Here is an 18255-nt window from a genome sequence, read left to right as displayed (position 1 = left end):
AAATGCTTTGTAAAAGAGATATTTTTACACTTTTCATGTGCATAGCTTAGTTTGGCTTCACTGAAAGCAGCTTGCATTTAAAAGAAAAAGACTTGAAGGGTTATTTAATTTCTCAAAGAAAATAGAGATAACCTTTTGGCCTTCTTTATCCACAGGAGTAAGGAGGTCATGGTATATACCTTTTTAGCATGCTGAAGTCTAGTTACTCAGCACAAGTGTTCCTGTCTCCTTAAGAATTTGGAGCATATCTAATTGTTGTTGCTGGGACATGTTTTTTAAGTAATGTGCAATTTGCTGAGAAAAAAATGTAATGCCAGACTTCTCCAATGAATCTGATCCAGGGACAAGTCTGACTGAGTTCTAAGCACGGGTGGGATTTTGAAAGAATTGTAGACGTGAAAGAAGGATTTTTAAATGCTAATACGTTTTCGAATTAAACCTTACAAGGACTTAACAAAGCAAATAGCACATACTGAAATGCACAACAAGCCTCTACAAGTGAGAATTGCATACATTTTGCTAACTATCTATGGTATCTGGGTGAGGTGGGTGATGGGGGAGAAATAATTCATTTGCTTTTTCCTTACATGGTAGTTGGGAGATATACAGTTATAAGATTGGACCTAAAGTCCTTGTAAAAATTGGATTTTGTTTTATAGAGCTCCAGTATCAGACTCCAACTACTCATATCTGTTTTATCACCTATATAGTATTTATCTCATAGACCCACATCCAAATTTTAACTGGAAGAAATCTCTTTCCTGCTATAGCTGTTGCCTCTGCTAATATTGTTTTAATAGATTAATTTATGAGCATTCCCTGACATGTTAATTTTAGATGCTTATTTGCTTAGTTTCTCATTGATGGGAAAGTCAATTATAGATTTTGGTGTAATATTCTAATATTAAATTTCAGCTGTTTCATTTCAGCCAACAGAAAACCTTTTGAAATTATTTAACTTAAGATCTCTATAGATTTATAGTAGAGACATACTCCAGACCTGCTAGTTGCATAACCAAGTGTCCTTCAGAAAGGAAATAAATTAGATTTAAATAAGATTTTTTTTCCAGAATACTCTTAAATGAAAAAAAAGGTAAGTAACATTCAATGTTATCAGAGTAGAAGAGAAAAAATGTGTAATTTACCCATTACACGCAATTTGAATTTTTTAACCTATTCATTTCTTTATAGTTAGAAATATTCATTAGGAATTCAAATGTATTTATATGTGTAAGAGTAGTGTATTTATACATAAAATAGGCAAGGTATTTTTGAACTTGTGAGCATAATATCTGGTCTTATAAAGAACTGCTTTAAAATAATTCATTAATCAGAAGTTAATCTAGCCATTGTAATAGTGTGGTGAGATACTATCTATTAGAAAAATTATATTGGAATTTTCTGTTTAAAATTTAAGTTAGTTTTTTTATAAGTTGGTGCTTCATGTCTATCTTCATAAAGAAAACAAGTTTTCTTATATCTAAAATGTGTATACAAATAAAACTCATAACAGTGATTATACAGATTTTTGTCTTGGTGATTGTAAATAAAAAGACTAATCATATGATTAAGAGTACAGCTTTAATAGTGGAATATTACACATATCAAAAAGAAATACAACATTTTCAGTCTATTTAAATACATATCTTGACAATGAAGATTGGTGTGCATATTTTTGTTATTTTTCCAATAGCACTTGAGTATATTATAATTTAGTGAATTTCAGGGAGTTTGAGGATTTTGTAGGTACTAAAGTATATTATTTTTTTCCTCTGTGTACTAAATGTAAATGTATTACCAATGTGATAAAATCTATTTTATATAGGTATATTTTTAATTAAAGGCATTCAACAACCATAAGCTTTCAGTATGTAACAGATTTCTGTGCAACGAAGAACAATGTGATCTCTAGGCAGTCTTTCTGTGTGGATTTCCATCGATAATACATTTCAGAACACTGTAATATAAAAATGAACAAAGAAAAAAATTTTATCACCATCTCTGGGTAGTGTACAATGCAGATTTTATCAGTTCTTTTGTAAGGAAAAACACAAACCTCTCACCTATTAAACATGATAAATTAACATAAAGGATACACTGGAAGTCCAAATACAATGGAAGAACTTGAATTATTTTTACCATTATCACTGTGCAACAAAAGAGCCGTAAAAGACATTGCAAGTTCATCACACATATTCTTTTTTATTTGTACTTTTGTTCTCCTTGTGAAAATGTATTATTTGATATATTGAATAAATCTATTCCCCACATAATGGTAAAAATAAATAAATGCTTATTTGCTGTTAACAATTTCCTATCACATCCTGCCCAAATTATGAGGTCCTTTTTTATTTGCCTAACTTAGTGAAATTGAAAAGCTTTTCCCCCCCTTGTTTGTTTATTTTCTGTTTTGGACTAAGTCCTCATTTAGTGAACTGTTTCATCTCATCTCTGCAGTTGGTTACCTTGCTCAATGGATATCCTTGCAGTGGGTTCCCAGACCATACCTTATCTAACTGCTGCTTACTTGGTTTGAGTACATTCTTTATTTTTGTTTAGTGCTATTTATTAATCCATCCCTCCCTCACAGGCCCTACAGCCTGGTGCATTTCAACTGATACCAAAGAGATCGGCACTTGAAAAGACCAATGGGGCCACCCCAGTCTTTAATCCCAGTGTTTTCCACTGTCAGCAGGCTCTGGCTAATCTGCAGCTCCCTCAGCAGCCAGCGTTTATCCCTGCAGGTGAGAACAGGGCTCTGGGCACTGCCAGTTTAGTGATGTTGTCAATGTATACAATGCATACCAGCTCCCAAAAGAGCTTTTATGCGAGGACTGTCAGCAGGTGCTTTGACTGGGAATAAAACAAGGCAGTTACATTTGATCTGCTAGTATATAGAACAAACTTTTTCTATGGTTCTCGAAAACTAATGGTTTGAAATCAAAGTAGGAAAAACTGTCAACATTTTTCTGTTTAGTGTTTCTTAAGTTTTGCTTCTTATCATTGATTCACTTGGTTCATTCTCAAACTAATTCCTTGACTCTTAGGTATCATTTTCAAAGACATTGGTCTGCCCTCAAAAAAAATGTTTCCCAACTTCAGCATTGCAAAAATATGTAGTCTATATCTTTGATAAACCTACCCTTCAATTTATAAATTTATAGTATAGTTATATATATATATATATATATATATATATATATATATATAGTTATAGTTATAGTTATAGTTATAGTTATAGTTATAGTTATAGTTATAGTTATAGTTATAGTTATAGTTATAGTTATAGTTATAGTTATAGTTACAGTTACAGTTACAGTTACAGTTACAGTTATAGTTATATAGTCATATAATGATATATATGTGTGTGTGTATGTATGTGTATGTGTGTGTGTATATATCAGGTGGTTTTAACCTCTAATTCTTAAGCCAGTTAATATAAAAAATATAGCAGTTTTCCTGATATATTTTCCTGACACTTTGCAGCATATTTTGTTACCTCCCACATTTAACTATATTTAATAGCATAATAGTTTTGTACCAAATTGAATAAAAAATTTTAAGTCAAAATTTTGTTCAAATAAATGTCATATATGAGGGAAAATACCTTTTTTCTAGTGGTTTAAGAATGAGCATATAGTCTCTTAGGAATAAATTGAAAAAACTAACCACCCAGAGTACAGTAGATTTTTTTTGCTAGAATTATAAATGCAAAGTTTGGTAACTTATTAAATGAAAGTGACATGCTTTAAAAATTAATTTAGGAAGCCTTGTTAATTATATAAACATACTAAATGCACAGTATTATATAATGACTTGAAAATAACCTGTTGGTTAATTGATAAATTGATCAGTTAATAAATTTTGAAATAAGCTATTAAAAAAAAGTTTTGTCTAGTTATTAACCACAATACTTTTCCATCATGTCATTTAAAAATCACAATTTTTACAATATTTAGACTTTTTGCTGGATTTGGCTTATTTAAAATCTAGATTTATAAGTGAAAATATCAGAAGAATCTTTTCCCCCTTAATTAATAGGAAAATAAAAACCTCTCAGGCTGACAGCCCCCTCTAATATGTGTAATAAATTAAAATTCTCCCTTTTATGATTAAAGTTACTTATAATATGTTTGTCCAAAATAAAGGATGTAATTTAAGTGAGGTGATTCCTTTAAAAAACAATTAATATTCATTTTTATACCTAAGAATCTAAGAATTACTTTGATTACTTGTGTTTGTGATCTTAAAACTAAGCTGTAATTGTAGGCATGGAAGATTATTGGATTTGCATGTGCTGATTAATTAATATTGCAAAGAATATCTTTCTAGTTAAAAATTATTTCTATCAGTAAAGCTTTAATAATGAAATATCTCTTTTCTTTACTTTTCACGCTTTTCTGCATGGTGTACAGGGCAAATACTGTGCATGGTACCTGCTTCAAGTATTGGTAGGTTTTGTACAAAAATTCTCAACTTTTTCTAACCTGAAAAGAATGTTTTCCTGTTGTGACTATAATAGAGACGAGCGAATGAATGATGTGGCTGGACATTTTCTGAGTATTTAAGGTTTGATATGGTACTGTTTTCATGTCTTTGTAGAATCACAGTAGTGTTGTACTCTCAAGTCCTAGTTGGTTGCTACTGTGGCCAAATACTGACCCTGCCATTTCTCTATTTTCACCCTAAAAATTACAGCTGAAATATTTTGAAACATTTCCTTATTAGCCAGAGTGGGCAGTTTTGTTCTTAGCTTTACATCTGTTACTAAGAAATTATAAAATGTTTCAAATGCACAATTTATAAAGTACAAAAAACACTTCTCCAAAAAAGTTATCCATAAGATCTAAGTTATTCAATACTCAGATGTTTAGAAAGGATGAGTTAAGCAAAGTTAGAACATCCCATATTGTTCTGTGATGAATTCTATGAATGTTCTGGAATGAAGTGTCATCTGCATAGAAACCAGGCAGAATGATTTCAAAATGACTCCTTGGGGGTATGTGATTTTTAACCAGTTACATGCAGATCCTTTAATTAGCCACCAATACAGTATGGTAGCCATCTTGAAACAATTTTGTGCCTCACTAATACAGAAGAAGACACGAAAGTGACTTGTTTCCCTCTTAAGAATTCCTGGGGAGTTCACAGCTCCTATAGTCCCCTATGGGCACCAGGAACAGACCAGGAGAAAATAGCTCTGTTTGATAAAGGAAGGAATTATCCCACCTCACTCCACCATCTCATATCAATCCAGTTCCTTTCATCCTTTTTGAGTGATTGCAATAGCTTGACCTCTATCGCATTGGTCGACCAGAGTAGATGCAGAGCCCAAAAAGGACTAAAAGGCTTATTGAGATTAAAAAAAAAAAGTCAAAATGACAACCATATAATAGCACTCAGTAATACAGCAGGGCGTGAACCCTGGCAACCTAGGTGAGGCCTCTATTATTAAGGGATTGGCTGTCCCCTGTAAGAATTAAAAACATTTCCACTGATACTAACAAGAGCACTGTATGCATATGATTAGAACAAACTTCTGCAAGTTTGTGAAACATGTCTCTGTCTTCACATTTTGTGACTTCTTCCCTGCCCTTTCACCTAAGAGCTCTGTGTAGGAATGCAAATTGCATGCTTCTGTAGTGTTGCTTCCAATATAGTTGCTGTACTCCTAATAGGAAAACAAGAGTGTTTTGAGAATTGGCACATTGTGCAGTAAGGGATGTCTATAAGTAATGGATAACTAAAGATAAGCATAATGAATAACTACAGTCTGTGAATCACCATTTGGGGTACAACTGTGATTTCTAAGACATTGCATATGTTGATTTTCTTCTCCCCAGGCCATTCACTTTCTCTGTAGACTCAGAAAATCTGAATTTCGTCAATGTAGATGTAAATTATTATATATGCATGCTTTCTATTCACACATTAATTCCTTGATTTGCTTTCCAAAATGAACGAGAAATGAGAAGAGCATCCAAAAAATTTTTCAAATGAGGTAGAAACTAGAAAAGGCAACGAGAAAACATCCTGAAAGAGATGTTGCAGCTACTAGCCATCGTAGCTCTAATATTTACGGTGAAGATGAGATTTTGTCAGACATTTACTATGAAATATCCCATGTGTTTGTTTGATAAATAGCCTAAATTTCAAGGGGTTTGCCAGACAGAGGTGTACTTAAAAACCTGCACACATAGGCCATTGTATTCTTTATATCTGCTTCCCTACCACGTACCCACCAATTGAACTGCCATTTTTTTGGCATGCGGATCAGGTAAGTATACATATAACTGTCCGTTTGAACCTGCAAATCTAGTGACAGCACTCATGGCTGTAAGTTAGTGAACCCAAACACCAACTCACAGTTCCTCAATCCAGTTTTGAATGTGCAACCCAGTTACTTGTTCGTTTAACTAGCTATTCATGCTGATAGCCTTGGTAAAATCAGATTTTATTATATGCACCCATTGTAACCCCTTCTGAAAATTTGGCCTTTTAAGTGAAATAAAATGTAATTCTACTCAAAAACTAACTAAATGTTGAGAATAACTCAGTTTTCCTTAATGTGAACTATAATGGGCTTTCCCTTTCCTCTTTTTAAAATTGTCCCCATTCTATTGTATGTTGCTTTGCACTGACTGTGATTGCATGATGCCCCCTGGATACATCATGATGATGTCACATGGCTTGTTGCTGTGATACCTGCCACGCCCCATTCCATCGTTTATGTCATGGATACATATATGCTTCACCCTCCCGTGTGTGGCTCCCATGGTTTCCTACTGAAAGTGCCCATGATGCACGGCACTACACCTACTACTGTGTCTGCCGCAACAACACCTGCCACCAGCGTTCCTTTCGCTGCAACAGCTACAGGCAATCAGGTTTGGCCATTTATTTCACCTAGATAACTACAGTGTGGTGGTTAAGACACAGTATATGCTTTTTGGATTGGTGAGAGACATTGATCCATATTCCTATGTAATTCTTAAGCAGTTGTTACATTTAGAATTTTTATTTTTTGTGTTTATTCTAGAGGGATGTATCTGCTTTGCTACTTATCCTGAGATGAATCAGCAGAGTTTTCTCATTTTCATTCGGTTACCAGATTTCTCTCTTGATATGCTACTACACCAATCCTTAAATGTATATACTAAATATTTCCTAAATGCTTCCTCATTGGTCAAGAAGTGAATTCGTTTTATTTTACTACCATTTTTGGTTGTTGCTTTTAAATTTTACTTAGTACAGTCATCACCTTTACCTTCAGATCTCCTGGAAAGAAAGCAAGTAAACACATTTCTTTCCAAGGCACAGATGTCCCTATCATTACCCCGTAATTGCATCAGAAATCCTCATGCTGACATTAGATGTGCTTGTGTTGTTTTGATTTTCATTTGCTTTAGGTATGTGCAGGCAGAATCACAAGGGAAATTATAAATTTTGGGGGAGTCTTGAAATCGTAAGGAGAAACAAACAATAATTATTGTGTAATGTTATGGCCCGTTTTGCCTTATTAAAGTGGTATCAATGCTGAAAGACTGCAAGTTCCACTGCTGTTTCAATTACAAGTATGATAACCATATAGCACACAAAGCACTAACTAATTGGGGGAACAAACCACATTCTAATCTGTGCTTTGCAAAATTAACTATTAGTGGATATAGTTAATATGTCTAAATTTTCCTGAGAAGTTGATTATGGTACTGATTACCATGTCCAAGCAACGAACAAGATGAATGGAATTCTCTCAAGAAACTATTTTAATCTAAAATCTTTTTTACTACTATAGATACCCCCATTATCAGTAGATGAACTGAATAGCACCATGTTTGTTTCACAGATGTAGAAGTTACCAGTAGAACAGTAAGTTTTTTTAAGTATTAATATAAGTAATATTTATAGGTTATTTATCATTTATTTATACAATTGCATTTGTTAAAGCTTTGGTAAATATTTTCATTAATAGACATTGCTTGTAATGTAGAGCTTGATTTAAGCATTCTGAAATTTCCAAATTGAAATGTAGAGAGCAAATATGCAATTTTTATATGAAGATAACATCTGTTTCTATATTTTCCCAATGAGCTTACATATTCTGAAATGTTTTCCTGTTGTTAAAAGGATATGATTTGTTAGCCAAAGTCAGAGATCACTTTTGAATTTTAATTCTTTAACATATTCTAGCTTCTTTTTTAAATTATAGTTAAGCAAAGTAATTTTGTCACAATTTGACTGCGATGGTTATCTTAAAGACAGTAAGCAATATGCTTCTCCCATGTCATGATAGAAAATGATGTTTTTACAGTCTGCCACTTTATATTGCTTCCCATGTAAGTCTATCAGAATTGCTCCAGCTGTTTTGAATTTTGAGTGATATAATTTAGTAATTTAATCATTATTTTCATTCAAATCCTGGCTTTTTTGTGTGTAGTTTTTGTTGTTGCTGGATTTTCCCCCGTTCACCTTTTATCTCTTTGCCTGGTCCATGAGCCTGTAATAGTACACATTTAATCTGAACAATTGTTCACTTGAAACATGTGACTTTTGAAGCCACTTAAGACTCCTAGATATCTTAATTAATTAATTATAGGGACTTATTGAACAAATGCACCAATTCTGAATTGCATACATTAGTCATTGAAAATTCGAAGTTCTCACAACCAGAGTGTTTCATTTGATTGAAGAAGACCACAGTTTGTTCTCTTGAGGGGCTAGTTCCCCAGAACCTGGGTAGCATTTCTTTCTTGCTGAGGACACAGGCCCAGAACACTAACTGTTCTGGACAGAGCCTATAGCTGATGTACATTAGATAAATAGGTCCCTTCAATCAAGAAATGTTTTTAAAAGATACCTTTGAGTACAGGAAATAACTGAAGTAACTGTGAATTATAATAGTTTTCAAGGGTATCATTTGGGATAGTGGCAACTTGGGAGTAGCACCAAGCATGAGACTGTGGGTTTTGCAAACACTTGCCTGATTCTCACGGGCAGCTTCACATTAAGGTAAACAAAAGTTGTCAAATTAACTTTCCAACAGAATGTGTTTAGGAATAGCGATCCCTTTTTGCTTGATTCCATTAGAAAATTTAGAGGTATTTGGCACCCCATAATCAATTCAACATGTAACAGATGTTGAAAATTTCTCCAAAGTTCAAAAAATGTAATTTTATATAAAATACTATATAGTACCTGGATTTCACACTTAGGCTATTTCTGCACAGCTCTGACACACTCAGAAAAAACGTTTTCTGCAAGGCTCCAAAATATTCATATAAAAAGTTTAAAGTTTATTTAATATTTGCATATTTCAAATATTTGGAATCAAACATGTTTTTTCAATGTATGCTTGTTGAAGGAAGTAGTTGGATGGGTGGATGTTCATCAACAAGTTTTGGCATTGTGTAGATAATGCCTTAAAGAATTGAGCACATCACTGTTAACTTAGGGCAATTCTGTGCATTAGCTCTCAGAACCAGACTGTCCTGCTATATGATTCTTCAGAGACCGTCTCCAACAGCCCCATTTTTACGGATATAGAATATTAAATTCAGAGTGGGGAATATCTTGGCATAGTTCACATACAGAACTGGAGCAAGGCCCAATATCCTGACTTCTACTTAAATAACCCTTCAATATTTCTCACTCTTTTTTTTTCCATTTCAGTTGTAATTCTGAACAACAGAGTTATGAAGTATCAGAATCCCTCCGTGAGACCTCCATATGGCCTTTCTATATATATTCTTGCATGTCCTCTTCTACCAACACAACAATAAGCATGGTGTAGTCAATATATTAATACAAAAATACCAACCAACAAATTCAAACTAAAAATAAAGCATTAAACAATCAATGGGTATGTTAAAACAAAACATGAATAGCAAACTAACTACCATCTATCTTATTTGAATTATTAGGTAGAACACCACCATAAAATTTTGTAATTTGTTACATTATTCTTTGTGATTTTCTAATAACTATTATGCTGAGTGGATCTCCACAGTGGATTTTTGGCTTACTGTGCATTTTTGGTGGATAATTGTTTATCTGTTTTGAAGTGTTACCTTACTGCTTTGTTTACACAGTAGCCTATTGGGTTGATTTAGAATGTAGAAATTATATCCAAAAACCATTTTCTCCATTATTGTATTGTATTGTATTGTATTGCATTGCATTGTATTGGGGTATATTGTGTTCGGTTTTTACATGCTACAGTGCTTTGCTGTAATATGTATGGTGTTTGATTTCAGCTAAAATGTTATGATTGGGAAATAGAAATATGTGGGCTTGAAAAACATAACAGGTTAATATTAATATGCTTTCTCTCTTTAGAATATTTCTGTAGGTTTCTTGGGGGAGACATTTAAAAGACCTTACTTTTGAATGTTCACAAAACCTGTTCATAAACATGCATGTGAATAAGTTACACCTGAAGATCTGACCTTGCATAATGCAATCACATTACTAGGTTTTTTATGAGACATAATCACCTGCAAAAAACAGGGAACTTCTTAAAACATTAACCGCTAATTTCACTCCTTAAATAGCTTGAAAGACTAGAATTTACTTTCAAATGATTTTTTCAGCATTTATACTAAAAAATATGTGAAGTGCCCATTACATTTTTTTTTTGTGGTGCATGTATCCTATCTCCTAAGTTGAGTGTCTAAAACAGCCATTTGTCATCTTCAGCTGAAGAATTGGTACTTGGAGGCTTAAAGGTATGCTAATTACAGGTTATAAATTGAACAGGAGATAGGAGCATGGAGATATTTTTTACATATTGGAGGAAAGTGTGTAAAAACCATTGCAATGTAACCTTTTACACAAGAGATATTTTCCAAATGGTAAATGGCTCATGCTCTTTAGACTACTCTTTGAATAATAAGTAAGATAACAATCTAGCAAAAGTCAGTTAGGGTGAAAGAGAATTGGTTCCAAGTGAGGTCTTTCTCCTCAGATGGACAAATCTTTTCTGTTGATCACAGTTGGAGCTTGAGTATAGGTTTGGAGAAATGACAGGGGTGGGGATAGACATTTAATATTATTCTTTGATTTATTTAAAATTTCTAGAAAGGGTGTTCATAGTTGTCTTTAGCTCCAGCTCAACTGAGTTTCCAGTTTTGTTAAACACTTCAGTGAAGGAGCAAGCACCTGTGATACATGTCAAGTGTTACCATTCCCAAACTTTATTAACAGAGTCTCTCTCATCATAACCAATGTTGGTTTGCATTTTTGAGTTTTTATATGTATTTGAAAATTATAGTAGAGAGGTTTTTAAGATCCTTTGGATGAGCCAGAGTGGCTGCACTCCACAGAGCTGAGCTAAATTCACATTACTAATTCTTATGAAATAATTTTATAACCAAGTAAAATAATAATTACTATGTTATGTGGCATAACTCCACTCAGTTATTAAAGTTACTGTCATTATACAGTGGTGGACCCATATGATATTTTGCATCAACTTAGATTTAATATTTTCTACTAAATACATACTGTGTCACTAGAAAGTATAAAATCATCAAATGTGTATAACAGGTTTGTTTACTTCATGAAAATGAGAAACAAAGAGAAAATCTGACTTAGGATACCTTAAGCAGCCTAGTAGTATTTGAATCACAGAAATATCTCCTGACTCCCAGTTGTTCCTCTGTTCCATTGTTTGTACTTCAGAACATTTGAGACTCAATCCCAAAGCAGATCAATTTAGTTCAGAATACAAAAGAGTAAAATTAGTTCTTTTGTAGTTGATAACCTGTTGATCTTAATTATCAATCCAAATCATGATCATCAGTGATTTCTAAATGGTTTTGCTTACATCGAGCCATTGCCGTCTGTTAACAGTGTTGCGTGGAGTTAAAGAAAAAGAGGTGTCTTGACTTTTACCTATTGATTCTTTGAACCACTTAATTTCTTTTTCTCCAAATCTTAATATTGTTAGAGAAGAAAGAAGAGTATACCTTTGTTAAATTACTTGTGTTTGGAACTGAGTTTTGTATAACCTGTGCCAGTGCCTCTCCAGGAGGGCAGATATGATCACAGGACTTCAGGAAGTTTGCACCTGAGCTGGTCTGGATGTATTCCTGAAGGAGACAGATGTTTTCAGTGCAAAATGAACTTTTTTGTGTAGTTTGACATTTTGATGCAACATACTGTCTCATTTAACTTTTTAAGCTTCTGACAAAGATGTTCATAGACAGTAAACCTAGAATACAGCTGTTTTCATGTTGCTTTAAGCACTGGAGGACATTAATAATGACTTACTTTTTAGTAAGAGGTTTGGTGAGGAATATTCAGGGTAGTTGTGTTTCAGGTGCCACGGTTTTTTATATTGTTGGCCTTTTAAAAGTTGCTTTGTAAATGATTTTAAAGAAAGAAAAGTCAAAGCACTAAAGTTTTGATCTAGATGCTGAAGAATTTTGACAAAAATGCAATTTTAAGATAGCATTCTTTGAACTAGTTGTGTAATGACATATCTTTATTGAAGAAAAGAAAGGAAGAAAGGTTAGTCATTAGACTACAAATTATCTTTATTCAAGAAAAGAAGAAGAAAGGTTAGTCATTAGACTATAAAAAGAGAAGTCACAAAACTAATCAGTGACTCTAAACAATAATTTACTAAATGAGTTGTATATATAAAATTCTAATCACTTGTGATTCTTAGTTAACATTTTATAAGCTTTGTAATTTGCAAGGGCCTCTAGTTTTACTTTTCCAAAATTAATGTTTTCGTCCATTTCTCTCAGCCTTTTGCAAAAATGTGCAAGAGTGCTGAAACTTGGATAAAATAAGTCATGTATACAGAGAAAATAATTTAAAAGTTATCTTTTAAGAGGGTTTTAGTAGTATCAATTTTTTTTAAAGCACTGTGACCATAACATATTTTAAAGAGGGGTGAAGATTAAATTAAAATTAAATGGATTAATAAAATTGCTATTTAAATACAGTATTTACTTTTACAATTGGAGCATGACTCCACAGCCAGCTGTTGCATTTTATTTGTCTAGATTCTTCTTTCTTTAATCATGATGTGAAAAGCCATCTTCTCTCAACTCCATCAATCTTCTCCATCCGTTTTTGAACGTGCTTTAACGTACTCTGATCTTGCCAAAAGCATTGTCCTATACCACTAGGCTATGTTCACTAATGGGCAGCCTCAGCTCACCAACTCTCCAATTTGGGGAAAGCAAGTACCTCCTCACTTTAATCAGCAGGAACCGAATAAAATTAACCTTTACAACTTGAATCTGTTTTTAATGGCATGACCAGTAAGCGTACTAATGTCTAAAGAAGGACAACATTGGCATTAAATTTTATTAAACAATATGTAAGTAAGGCCCGTGTGCTACTTGGAATGTTATTTGGTTCTTTCCCCTCTCCTTTGGAGAGTGTAGGTGAGGATGCTCTTAGATAAAATGCAGCCACAGGATTTCTGAGTTATTTTAATTTGTAGGGTAGGCTGTTATGCACAAAATGATTAGAAACTGGAACCCTCTTTATTTAAACCTCTTCTACATTAAACACACATTGAAATTGAAATAGGGAAATATGATTTCCCAATTCTGTTGAATAGATTTAGAAAGATAGTGGCCTAATTTTAATTTTGCCAGTGCCTGAGGAAGGCAATAGAATGAATAGTATGTGAAAGAGTATAACTTTGATTTGCAAATTTAGTTGATAGTCTAATCAAACTGTAAATATAATTACAAATTAAGTTTCTCAGCACCAACTCACTAATTGGTGCCATGTTTTAATTTTTCTTGTTAGTTTTTAAGTTTTTGATTTTTTTGTTTTATATCTCTAAGTAACTAACGAATTTACTTTTGAAGGAGATCTAAAGAAACTTTAAGATTTTACTACATGTATTCAACCTGCCTAGATAGGTTCTAAACTGACACTGAAGCATAACAAGATATAGATTATAATCCATAACTATTCCTTACAGTTCACAGTTTAAGAACAAGCTTAACTTTATATACAAATAATAATTTTAACTAATTATATTTAGTCGTTGCTTTAGCAACAAACTACAACATGGCTACCTTAAGACACCTTTTTTGGTGAAAACTTTACTTGTAAACTGTACATGGTTTTTGACAGTATGAGCAAATAGAAGATACATCTCAAATTTCAGAAAACAGATATGGTTAATTTTCTTTTTATCCCAAATTCCCATGTGAAAGCTGAATTTGTGTTCTTGTGTGACTTTTTCATCAAAAAGTTTACAACGCGTGGATTCTAGAATCAGGCTTCATAGCTTATAGAATGTGTTGTGTGGATAGGGTTATTCCACAGTATTTAGACTTCAAAACACAACTGCTATGTTTGTAATACATTACCTGACCTTTTTTTCATAACTTCATTTATTCAAAATTATTCAAGTGGCATAGCTGTTAGATACAAAAATTCTTTTTTTCTGGCATTATATACTTACACAAATATATCCAAATGAGGACTAAAGAATGATGAACGCATGTTATGAAATCAATTCATTTGTGAAACCATGCATAAAGATACTGTGGAATGACCCCTTAACAGTGTTTGAGAGCCATATGCTGCAGTTAACTGATTGTCTCAGTTAGGGTGCGAATGTGTGAGACACACCTTTTTTGCACTTATGTACATAGTCCATGAAAGCAACCCTTGGAGCTTTTTTTAAAAAAATAATATAACAAGTCTGTGATAATAGTGGAAAAATTAGTAGGAGAGAGTTATTTCTAAGGCTTTGAGATGGAGGGTTTTTTTGCTATAAGAGTTAACTAAAGCATGATGTTGCTTTGCCATTGTGGAGGCTTTCTTGTTTGCTACAGCTGACCAAAAAGAGTAGACTGGTAACAGGTAACAGGTCAACTTCAGCTAACAGTACTGAGCAAGAGTAAAAGTATTTCATCTTTTAGCAAGAATCACTAGCAGAGAATGTTTGCTTTTTAAATTAATCCTCTATAAACACACACACACACACACACACACACACACACACACACACACACCAGGCAGGTTTCTAACTGAGGTTTTCTGTTTTTAATGGTTGCAAGTAGTGAAATACTCAGTAAATTCCAAGATGGATATTCAAATTAGATTGCCTCTTTCACAGAAAATTATCAATTGATATATATCAGTTACATAAATTAATATCTATTTAAGTAACAACCAAATTGTTTTTTTATCATTATTATTATTAGTTAATAGCCAAATTGTTAATATTTAGCCAAATTGTTAATGTTTAGCACTATTTCCCCTTAAAATCTAGAACCCAAAACCAAATTGGCAGCCATTGAAAGATTTAACAGTTAAGTATGGCCAGCATGGGGCATTTCATTCCCTTCAATGTTCCTGGTACCACTTTATTAATGGCTTTATTTATCTATACCTGTTCAGTGGAAGCTTTTCTGATTTACCTTTACCAGATTAGAAACTGCTTCACTGTGCCACTTCAGCCTCCCACTGTTTTAACTAAGCAGAAGAGAATCAGCCCAAATCTTACAGACTTAAGAGCTGGAAAAGAATGTTTCCAATCAGACCTTCTCTGCCAATTTCAGCTCCCATTTCACCTACACATCACCATTTAACTTTTTGTTGCCTCCAGGCAATGAGGCCTAGAAAAGGTCAAGGTTAGAAAGGTTTAAGGATAGATCACCACAGGTACTTTCAGTCTGCATCTTGGGACTTGTTGCCCTTACCCTGAAGAAGGAGCGATCCTGGGATTGAGGGAGTTGTTATTAGTATTGATACCCATTTTGATAGCTCTCACATACAGAGACAGGAAGATAAGCCAAAGCTAGAAAGCAATTTAAGCCTTACATTTGTCCAATAGCTCAGGGCCAGTTGGTTAGAATATTTTTCCCCCTTCAGCCCATATCACTTAGAGTGAACCATACAACTAACAACCTGACCATCTGACCAGCACTTTCATTGATATAAAATGTAAGCATTCATTCATTCTGTATTTAAGAACTCCAACCTTATCACCAAAGTGTTTTCCCAACTTAACTCACGTTCTTGTGTTGACATTTCCTTGTGAATCTTTAAGTCCCAATAATATATTTTCATAAGGTCAATAGAAATAGAGTAAGATTTTAAGTCAAGAAACTCGTCGATAAAATAGTAAGAATGAACCTAGAAACATCACAAAAGATCCAATTAATTGATGGCATGTTGTGCCTGTTAACAGCCACTGGGTCACACTCTTTGAAGCTTAAACATAGTGGCTGGGTTTAAATAAGCAAAATTAGAGAATAAAGCATAACAGAATGTGAATAACTTGAGGCCAAAAGAGGACCTCTGTTATTAAACCCAGGAAAATATTTAGTTGACTAATTCATACAATTTCCAGCCTCTACACTTGTCCTTGCTTGGAAGAGAACTACCCATTTAATACTCCAAAACAGGATTATTCCAGAGAAATCTTATCTTTAAATAGAACCCATCAATTATAGTACTCTACCTAAAAGGAAAAAGCTGTATCACTATGAAATAAGTCCCAGCTATTTGCAGATATTGCAAAAATCCTCACTAGTCATCTCCTATATCATATTACTTTAATAAAATAAAATACCTCTGTAACAAGACCTAAAAGTAACCCAGCTTTAAACAGTGCTCTTTTTTTCCCAAAACACACAACCTAAATATTTATCTTCATAGAATTTCATGGTTCCAAAGCTTTATTTCTATATACAGATGCTATTTGTTAATGATGAAAACCAATTTTTTTTTTTTTGCTGTCTCATGTGTCTAGCAGTTGAGAGAATGATATGACCATCATATCATTGGATTCTGGGGTTGCCCTTTTCAAAATAAATTGCCTTTTGTTGCTGCTTTAATTATTAGAAAATGAACCATTTGTTATCATGTCCCCAAATTACAATAATTTAAATTAAGATTTTTTTTAAAAGATGTTCTTAAATGTACTTTTTAAAAGGGCTAACTCTGAATTTATATAACAATTTAGTATAATGTAGAAAATGGAAACAAGCATTTTGGGTATAAAAGATCAATTTAAAAATACCTATGGATAAGAAAATAATTAGCCCTGCCTGTGCAACAATGATAGATTTTGATTACAAAATTTCATAAATATAAACTTCCCATAATATTTTGCCTCCAGAATGCCATAGCTCATTCCTTCAACTGCTATCAAAGGAAAGATGCTTTGATTTTTGTTTTTTTCCAAGTTATAGTGCTGTACTGCTTGTTTGTGTTTAGAAGTATGCATTATACAACTCATTTTAGTATGCTTTTTCTATGCTGTTTATTTTTTGTTCTTTTAATAAAATGTTAAATTTCTTGATTATGTCTTTTTTATGAATCCATATTTATACATTAGGAATTCACTTAAAAGCTTTTCATGTCCTAGTATATTAATCCTAATATTTAGCAATTCTATCATAAAATTTGTTTGTGATTTAGTTCAGTGTTATATTTCATACATAGAATAAATGTATTTCCAAATACACATTCAGTATTTTGAATTATATAGGTAATACATCCATTGTATTAGATTTATTATTCCTATGATAGTGGATTTACTAACATAAGAAAAACACACTTGTATTTTCGTAGAAGAAAACTAAAATTTTTGAAATAATGCTTAGTAGTTTCTATTGTGCTTCAGAAATTCTGAGGCATATTCTAAGATATATTATTAGAAGTTTGTATTTTCCAGTTATCCATTTCTACCCTGCATCTTCAATGTAACATATGAAACCAGTGCTGTTCATTTCATTCTTTTCAGATGAGCATCAATGGTTTTATAACAATGGGATGCATGGATTTTTCCATTAAAATGTTTTCTCTCATTCAAAATTAGTTTTGTCCAATAAATGGCACAGGAATGAAAGAATAATTATTTTGTTTTTTAAGAAAGCAAAATGTAACTTGGGAATACTTTATTCTGTCAGATTTCTAAATACTTAAAAACACTAATTGGGAATGTCTCATTGGCCACCATTCAATAATGGGGCTGATAGAAAACTGTGGTGAAGAGACTTTGGATGAGAGGTCATGACAGAATAAAGTATTATTGTTCACACATTTATAACAGTGAAAATAGCCAGGATGGAGGTTGGATCCCTGTCCTGTATCAGCTGAATCATGCAGAGCTACTAACTCCCTTGCCCATTGTGCTTCAATATTTCTAAGTATGGTTCCCATTGTGGCATTTCTTGATAAGCCGAATTTGAGTCCCTTCATGTGTTGTGCCTGTTTCTGTGAGTCTGATAATCCCAGCACTAAAACCAATTCAGTATATAG

At 33.0% G+C, this 18255-nt stretch overlaps 1 protein-coding gene across 14 annotated transcripts in view; it reads left to right on the top strand.

Moving 5' to 3' along the window:
* The window catches only part of MBNL3 (muscleblind like splicing regulator 3), a 158972-nt gene extending 141679 nt beyond the window's left edge, over window positions 1-17293 (top strand). For 7 of the 14 annotated variants that reach the window (XM_019719125.2, XM_019719117.2, XM_019719118.2 and 4 more), the window contains 5 exons: window positions 2591-2744; window positions 4416-4451; window positions 6793-6887; window positions 7796-7869; window positions 9670-17293. In XM_019719125.2, the coding sequence (XP_019574684.2) occupies window positions 2591-2744; window positions 4416-4451; window positions 6793-6887; window positions 7796-7852 (342 nt within the window). In that variant the 3' untranslated portion in view covers window positions 7853-7869; window positions 9670-17293. The remainder of the gene's footprint in view (window positions 1-2590; window positions 2745-4415; window positions 4452-6792; window positions 6888-7795; window positions 7870-9669) is intronic. The other 7 variants (XM_019719119.2, XM_019719121.2, XM_019719124.2 and 4 more) reach the window with 3 other exon arrangements.
* Window positions 17294-18255: the final 962 nt, after the last annotated feature.

This window comes from Rhinolophus sinicus, chromosome X (genome assembly GCF_036562045.2).
Source record: "Rhinolophus sinicus isolate RSC01 chromosome X, ASM3656204v1, whole genome shotgun sequence".
NCBI lineage: Eukaryota > Metazoa > Chordata > Mammalia > Chiroptera > Rhinolophidae > Rhinolophus > Rhinolophus sinicus.
Note: the sequence above shows the minus strand (reverse complement) of the source record. Positions and strands in the feature narration are given on the sequence as shown.